General features: G+C 22.3%; 1 protein-coding gene across 1 annotated transcript; it reads right to left on the bottom strand.

The window, feature by feature from the left end:
* Window positions 1–1,289: 1,289 nt before the first annotated feature.
* LOC122507446 (adapter molecule Crk) lies at window positions 1,290–7,958 on the bottom strand. The gene is made up of 4 exons (XM_043620158.1): window positions 7,723–7,958; window positions 7,401–7,614; window positions 3,824–4,179; window positions 1,290–3,156 (listed from the first exon to the last, which is right to left on the bottom strand). Exons 2-4 carry the CDS (start codon window positions 7,433–7,435, stop codon window positions 2,693–2,695), a joined length of 855 nt encoding a protein of 284 aa, XP_043476093.1. The 5' UTR covers window positions 7,436–7,614; window positions 7,723–7,958; the 3' UTR covers window positions 1,290–2,692.
* Window positions 7,959–9,275: the final 1,317 nt, after the last annotated feature.

Raw genomic sequence — 9,275 nt, 5'->3', positions numbered from 1 at the left:
TGAATTTTGGAGAAGTTATTGCAGAAATTCAATTATTTTCTAGAGTCATAAAATTCTTTGCTGAAATTTAATTGTGTTCATAAATAATAAAATTCTTATTATAGAAATTCAATTATTTTCATAAATAATAAAACTGATTGCAAAATTACAATTATTTTTAATACAATTTTAATCAAATTTCTCAAAAAAAGGTAATTTTTCTAAAAATTTTTGTATTAAAATTCGTCAAAAGAATACAAATTTTAAGATAATAATTGAATATTAAAAACATTATAACGTGAATTTTTAGAAATAATTGAATTTTGAAAAGGTTTCATATTAAAATCTTTGAAAATCTGAATTTTTCACATTTTTGTAACTAACAATTCTGTGGAATTAATTTTTTTGAAAAAGCTTAATTGCAGATTTTTTGAATACATTTAAAGTTTTTATTTTCTAATATATATTTAATTGAAGAATTTCCAAATAATTGAAATTTTGTAAAATTGAATTGGATAGCTGTCAAAGAATTTAAGAAAAAATACCAAAAATAATGGATTTATAGAAGAATTTTAGTTGAAAACATTCAAAGAAATTTAATTTTGGAGAAGTTTCAAATTATTGCAGAAATTCAATTATTTTTCAAGAGTAATAAAAATTTTTCGCAGAAATTTAATTAAGTTTAAAAATAATGAAATTTGTTCTTATGAATTCAATTATTTTCACAAATCTCGAAAAATGTATAATTATAATTTTTAAAAATTTTATTAAAATTCGTCGAAAGAATTTATTTATTTAAAAATTTGTTTATAAAATTCTTTATAAGAATTACATTGAAACATTCAATTATTCAATAAATTATTTTTGTTTTTAAATAATTGAATTCTCGTAGAATTTTCTAATCAAAATTGATTTAAAAATTAATTCTAGTTAAACTAAAATTTTTAGGTAATAATTGAATATTAAAAGGAATTTAATAATTTAATTTTAAATATAATAATTATTAATAATTTAATAATTTAATTTTGAAATTAATTTTTTTGAAAAGTTTAATTGAATTTTTTTATATCATTTGAAGTTTTTATTTTCTAATTTACAAATAATTGCGAAATTTCGCCAAATTGAATATTGTAAACAAATGAATTTGAAAATTGTCAAAGAACTTTTTCGAAAATTATTAAAATTAATTGATTCGAAGAAGAATTTTAGTTAAAAGTTCTAGAAAATAACAATTGAATTGAAATGATCGGACTGGTTATATTTTTGTCTGTAATTGGTCCGTAGTTTTTCATTTTTAGTTCTTAATTTTATTTTTTAGGTCCGTATTTTAAAATACCTTTACTGGTTCGAGCCCTGAGTACTTTGAATAAAAATCCCTGTTAATAATTGATAAATTCTGACTCATTTATCAAAGGCAAAATTATTGCGTCAAACATATGATTTTATTTAAAAAGAATTGTATTAGTTACCAAAAATTTTTTCCCTCAAGTAGCGCAACACTATTGTAAATAGTTTTTAATAGCTGTTTTATTGTTTTTTCTTTGTTTATTTTTTTACAAAGGTTTGCTTTTTAATAATAATAATATTGCATTAATTAAAATTTTTGAAATCCTGGAAAGTTGTGTGTACTTATAGCGCGGAATACTGCTGTTTACATATTAACTGTAAATTTTATTATTATATACGAGACGAATTCCGTTACATTGTAATATCATTTGTTATATATAATACGACTATTCGACGTAACGGAGATTAATTAAAAATTAATCATTTATCAATAAAATTGATTTGTTATAAAAAAGAAAATCCATGCTTAGAAAAATATACATTGTCCTAATGATCATACAATTGTTTATCTTTTTTTCATGTATACATCACACATACAATTATTATAATTCCTAGTCTAAAAAATATATATAATATATATAATATATCGAATACAAAGAAATGCAAACTACAGATGTGTATCGTAACAACTGTGGTCAATAATTCGTTAAAAATCTTCAAAAAAAAAAAAAATTAAATTAATGTACAGTTATGCATTAAATTATAATGAGGTGACTTTTCTCTAACTCATTTTATTTGGTGATTTGGCTTTCAAGATATTATTCTTGACATTCAATTAACAAAATGTACAATAATGGCACCTTCACTTCCTTTCCCTTTATACAATCATCGTTTATGGCTAAAATTCTCCGTTAAATGCTGCCTCAACATAACTGCCAAAATTTCATCATCACTGTTTTTTTTTTAAAAACACCGCTTAAATAAAATCCATTTTGCGCACATTTATTATTGATATGAAAGTTTCTCTAATCCTAATATTGTGCTCGCTTTTTATTGGAAGATCTACAAATTGATCTCTGGGGAAGCGTTTAAAAATCACTCTTTTAGGCTGGGTGTGTTGTTAATTAAAAATTGACGTTCGTCAATGTTTGTTTAAGGCTCGAAATTTTCAGCAAAATAAAGTTTGCATTTACCACACAATACTATCTATATGTTGTTAATCACAAATATGCCCTCTCATAATGTGTGCTGGTAAAATTATACTGACTAATGAACATTTCCATCACACATTTTTTTTAGTCTTTTCGATAACTTTCACAATTTTTCCTTCTTCTAGGCTTATTAGCGAAAAATTACTTTTATAAATACTTGCCAACGTTTGCTAGAGTTAAAATATAATCGCGAGTATATTTTAAAATGATGTTTGTTAAATTTCCTGCGCCTCTTCATTGGGGTCATTGTCGACAAATTCCACATGCGTGAAAGGAAAATGACCAACTTTCCCGTGCAATTCACCTTCCCATTGACCGTTAATATTGGTTTTTGTTACTTTTATTATGTCGCCGACTTCAAGTTTCAGAGCCGTTTTATCGTAAGCGTTCGGCTCTCGAGCTTGTTTCACTTTTGCGAATGCAGGCAGTGGTCTTTGAATATTCGCTCGACGATTTGTCGGTGTCACTGAGAATTCCGGATGTGTGGCCTGAGTTGTCGACAGACCTAAATTCGAACTAGAACTGGAACTTCCTCCACTTTCGGGTCGTTTGCTTTCAACGGGTCCGTCTTCGTCGTATTTTTGTACATAGGGAACTGGCACTGAACCCGCTTGACCGAGACTGTTTCTTGCTGTCCACCATTGTTCCTCGTCCTTTGATATTATCGTCAAAATGTCTCCTGTTTTCAATTAAGCATAACAAACAATGTTAAATCATTTAAAAGCAACTAAAAATAATAGGAAGGCAATTATTGTTTAAAATATAAAATTTATTCCAAATTTAGGGTTGCCACAAATATTTAATTTTAATTTTCCCTGACTTTTCCCTGATATTATTATTTATGAAAATAATTGAATTATTGTGAAGAAATTTATAAAAAATTTGTAAATAGTGGAATTTCTCTGAAATTTTTATTGTTTATAAAAATATTTTAATGTTTGCTTAAAATTTTATCAACATTTTGCTAAAATAGAATATCTGCTCGTGGAACAAGTTTAAAAAAGTATCCAAATAGCAGCGAATCGTAAAAAAGTATTAAATTGTTGGTTTTAGTAGATGAGTGCGAAGCCTGTAATAGTTTATTTTATTTTGTAGTAAGTTATCAATTTTAAGTGTTCAAATTATAATATTCAACATCTTTCTCAAAGAAAGTAAAGTTTTTAATTAATAAAACTGAATATTGAGTTAATATTCTAATTTTTAAAAAATTCTAAACTATTTAATTCTTGTAAAAGAATATTATTTTAATTTAGATCATAAAATACATAATATATTAAGTTTCAGTAGTTTTCTATTAATTTAAATGATAAAAATAATAAGTTATTTCATAAAGAATAAAAAATTACCTTTTCTGAAAGGCAAATCATCAGGATCGTTTCCTTCAAAGTCATATTTTGCAATTACCCTGTGCAATTTTTTGAGTGCTGGCCTAATAAGTGGCGTTGTATCAAGGTAATGAAGTTTGTAAAATGCTAAAAGATTGGGAATATCGGAGAATGTCTGATCGCCTATTCGATATCGAATCTGATCGCCTTGTTGCATTTTGTTTATGATGTAATGACTAACTTTGCTGTCCTCTTTAACGCAAAGTACGAAATCGCCGTGTATGGACTTGCTGTCTCGAACTAGAAAAACACCGCCTTCCTTTTCGCTCATTAGCAAGTCTGAAGCATCCTGCCTCGACATCGCTCCAAAATACCAACTGAAATATTTGTTTTTTCATTAAAAGTCTATTGAATAATTAAATTTTAGAGAAAAATAAAGTCAAATTCAGGCTTCGTACTCGTTAATTAATTTTAAAAAAGTAGCAAAAATTAGTTATCAAAAAATTAAATCTGACGACACAATTTTTTTCATAATTTCTAAATTCAATTATATTCAAGAATAAAATAATTTTTTTAAAATAAATAGTTAAATAGATATTTATTTTCCCACAGGAATCAAAATATTTTAAATGACTTCAATGTAAAGCCTTTTTGAAATATTTAACTAATTCTAAAACTTAAAATTGTACTTCTTCCGAAATTCAATCATTTTTTTGTTGACAGTTTTAAATAAAATTATTCAAAACTTTAATCATTTTACTTCAAAATAAAAATTTTAATATATTATTACAGTTTTACAATTAAAATTTTCAAAACTTCAATTTAAAAATCTTTTGAAATTTAATTATTTCTAAAAATTCACACTATAACGCTACTTCTAATATTTAATTATTATCTAAAATTTTTAATTCAATTTTAAATCAATTTTTATTAAAAAATCGTACGAGAATTCAATTATTTAAATACAAAAATAATTTATTTACTCAATAATTGGATATTTCTTAAAATTCAATTCTTATAAAGAATTTTATCAAATTTTCAATTCAATTTACTAAAATGTTTTTGAAAATAATTGAATTGTTATAAAGAATTTCATCAAATTCTAAAAAATAAATTACATCAAATTTTTTTTAAATAATTAAATCCTTCAGAGGCATTTTAATAAAATTTTTAAGAATAATTTTCTTTTTTTATAGAATTCATGTAAAATAGTATTAAAAATAATTGAAATTCTAAGATGAGTTTTATTATTTATGAAAATAATCGAATTCTTGCAAGGAATTTTATTGAAATTTTTAAAAATAATTGAATTCATGTGAAAAATTTTATTACTTGTAAAAATAATTGAATTCTCACAAAGAACTTTATTTCTACTATTTTTAAATAATTGAATTCTTGCAAAGAATTTGATAAAAATCTTTTTAAAAAATTGATTTTTTTCGAAAAATTTTATGAAAATAGTTGAATGTTTGCAAAGAATTTTATAAATTTTTTTTTAAAGTATTGAATTCTTTTTATTATATATTCAAAATAATTTAATTTTTACGAAGATTTTTACAAATTTTTTTTTAAATAATTGAACTCTGTTTGAAAATGTTATGAAAACAGTAGATATTGAAAATCATTTGAATTGCAAAAAGTTTTTAAAAATAATTAAATTTACAAAGAATTCTATTAAAAGTTTTCAAAATAATTGAATTTCTGTGTGGTATTTTATTAAAATTTTTTTAAAACAATTGAATTCATAAAAAGTATTTTACTATTTATGAAAATAATTGAATTTTTGCAAATGATTTTATTAGAATTTTTTTAAATAATTGAATTTACAAGAAGAAATTTATTACTTTTAAAAATAATTGAATTCTTGTGACGAATATTTGTTATTTATGAAAATAATTGAATTTTGCAAAGCATTTTATTAAAATGCTAAAATGCTTCAAATAATTGAATTTTCGGGAATAATTTTCTTATTTATCGACATAATTGAATTCTATTAAAGAATTATTTATGTAAATAATTAAATTCTCGGGAAGAATTTTATTAAAATCTAAAAGAAAATAATTGAATTATTTCGAAAAAATTTAATTAAGTATTTAAAATAATTGATTTCTTTCGAACAATTATAATATTTTTGTAAATAATTGAATTCCTGTGAAGAATTCTAATAATTTTGTAAATAATTGAATTCTTCGAAAGAATTTAAAAAGACATTTTTTTAAATAATTTATTTTTTCAAGGAATTGAAATTAAATTTTTAAGAATAATTACATTTTTTGAGCAATTCCTATAAAATTGTATTAAAAATAATTGAAATCCTGTTATGAATTTTATTACTTATAAAAATAATTGAATAGTTGCTAAGAATTTTATTAAAATTTTCAAAAATAATTGAATTCCTGAGAAGAATTTCAATATTTATGAAAATAATTGAATTATTGCGAAAAATTTTATTAAAATGTTTAAAAAGAATTGAATTTCTTTGAAAAATTTTGTTATTTTTGAAAATAATTGATAATAATAATAATTCTTCATAAGAATTTTATAAATATTGTTTTAAATAATTAATTTTTTCGAAATATAATAAACATTGTGAAAATTTTATTTGAAATAATTGAATTCTTGTGGAAAACTTTATTTGTAAAATTAATTGACTTTTTCGTTTAATTAATTTAAAATAGTATATTAAAAATAATTGAAATTCTTCGATGAGTTTTATTATTTATGAAAATAATCGAATTCTTGCAAGGAATTTTATTCAAATTTTTAAAAATAATTGAAAATCCATGAAATTATTTATTAGCGAATTAATTATTATCAATGAAAGTAATTTAATTATTCTGAAGAATTGCATACAAATTTTGTTAAATAATTGATTTTTTCGAAATTTTTTTGAAAATGCTATTCTAAATTAATTGAATTCCTGTGGAAATTATATTATTTATGAAAATAATTGAATTTTTGATGAATTTTATCAATTTTTTAAAAAAAATAATTGAATTCTTTTGCTAAATTTCATGAAAATACTAGATATTGAAAATAATTGAATTTGGAATATTTTTTGAAAATAATTGAGTTTCGAATATTTTTTGAAAATAATTGAGTTTCGAATATTTTTTGAAAATAATTGAATCGTTTTAAATTTTGTTTAATTTTTGAGATTAGTTTTTTTTTATTTCTAGTATTAGAGAATTTAAAGTAGTGAAAATTCTCAAAAAAAAAAAACAGAAATAGTAGCTTTTAGTGGCTGAAATCTAAAAAAAGTACCCAAATAGTAGCATAATGTAAAAAAGTAGTAAATAGTAGGTTTTAGTAGATGAGTGCGAAGCCTGTATAGAATTGAATAATGTAGTCAGTCTCTTAGAAATTTCTGACAGTCTATTCAAAACTAAAACAAAATTCATGCAACAAGTTTGACAGAAGAATTAACCAATTTCATTAACGATCTTTCTAAGTGTTTTGAAGAAAAGTTACTGCAAAGAATATCTCAAAGTCTTTGAGTGAGTCGTGAAGTAATATTAAATAAGAATAATCACTGTGAGAGTTAGAAAACTGTCGTACGAGTTACAAGGTTAACATAGAATTACGTGAAAGACAATACCTAGATTTATCATACTGATCGAATGTAGCAGCCATTTTTTAAAACCTGTTCCACTTATCAAATTTCACTGATAATTAGCAGCCTCCGGGTCAATTATGATGCGTCTAAATGATTAAAGTGACAGAAAACACAGGCGAGATTTTCGGACAGACAGCATGTCGGAAGGTAAAGAAATGTGCGAATATAAAATTACTTTGAAAACGAATTCTCACATCTAAAAGTGAAAAAAAATTATTATTAATAAATCACTGGTTGTTTAATACCTCGAGTTTAGTTATATCCAGGAAAATTCACTGTAAATATACAATATAAAAATTCTCACTGAGTCAAGGAGTAGCGTTTTGAGGTAGTCTGTAAACATTCCAAACACTTGTACTTATAATTCATGGAGTTTCACTTTAACGCATTTTTTATTTACAGTCAATTTTTGTCTAGAATTGTTGCACATTATATTTACAATTCAAACTTTTAAGATATGTAATCCAGTGTAAACATATCTTCCCAAAACGGAGTGTTGGAAGTTTGCCCACAAAAATGGCTGACATCTGCCGCTTCTTTTATGTCAAGTTCACATGCGTGTTGAATAAAAATAAAAACTTAAGGCGCACTCACAGCTAGTAGGCAGCAATACAAATTTGAATTTACTGTCTCTTTCACTCTAATTGACTTTCTCTCTTACTCCAATTACTGCCTGCGCAGGCAGGCAGAGCTGTGAGTGCTCCATTAATCTTTTTTCCGCGCGCTTTTTAAAAATTGCTAAATGACCGTCATTTTTACTTTTCGTAATATTTATGTAGAAAATTTTCAATTTTCAAAAGAAAATAATTTGCATCATTTCAATTTCTTAATTACAATTATTTTAATAAAATTCAAAGTTTTTTTTTAAATAAAGGAAAAAAATGTTTATAAATTCTATTTGTCAATATTACAAATTTTAATTGAAAATAAAATTAAAAATTTTTAAATTTTTAGAAAATAAAGGAAACAATTTTAATTAAAAAAATGTTCCGTTACATTTATTTATCAATTTCTATAATTGTAAAATTATTCGAAAACATCAATAACTTTTTTTAAAATAAATATTTAAATATTATTATTTTTCCATTAATCTTCCGAGGACGACCGAGTGATAAAATCAAGAATATTGTTACTTTAACTTCATAAAAATTATTTTCATAATTTCAATTCAATTATTATTTTCCAGAATTAAATTTTTTCAAAAAAATTAATAATTCAAATTTTCAAATATTTTAATTTAAAAATTTTTCAAAATTCAGTTACTTCTAAAAATTCATGCTATAATGCTTATTTTAATATTCAATTATTATTTAGAATTTAAACTAAAATTTATTTTTAAATTAATTTTTTTAGAATATTTTTACCAGAATTCAATATTATTAAAATACGAAAATAAATAACTTATTGAATAATTGAATGTTTCTCAAAATTGAATGCTCATAAAGAATGTTATTAACAGTTTTTTATGTAATAATTATTAAATTATTAATTATTTTTAAAAGTATTTTCTAAGTATTCTTTCAAAGAATTTAATTATTTTTAAAAATGTTTAATAAAAAATCTTTGGGAAAATTCTTTTCATAAATGATAAAATTCTTTAGATGAATTAAATTATTTTTTAAATACAATTCGGATAAAATTCTTGTCAAGAATTCAATTATTTTTATATAAATAATTATCAAAAAAAATTATTTTCCAAAATTCTAATGAAATTGAAGATAAAAATTAAAATAATCTACTTAAAATCATTCAATATTTTTAAGAAAAATGTAATAAAAAAATTTAAAATTAATTCAGTCCTTTCAAAAAAAATTTATTAAAATTATATTGAAAGTAATAAATTATATTTTAACGAAA

Source organism: Leptopilina heterotoma, unplaced genomic scaffold (assembly GCF_015476425.1).
Source record: "Leptopilina heterotoma isolate Lh14 unplaced genomic scaffold, ASM1547642v1 Lhet_47, whole genome shotgun sequence".
Taxonomy (NCBI): domain Eukaryota; kingdom Metazoa; phylum Arthropoda; class Insecta; order Hymenoptera; family Figitidae; genus Leptopilina; species Leptopilina heterotoma.
This window is presented reverse-complemented; position numbering and strand designations above follow the sequence as displayed.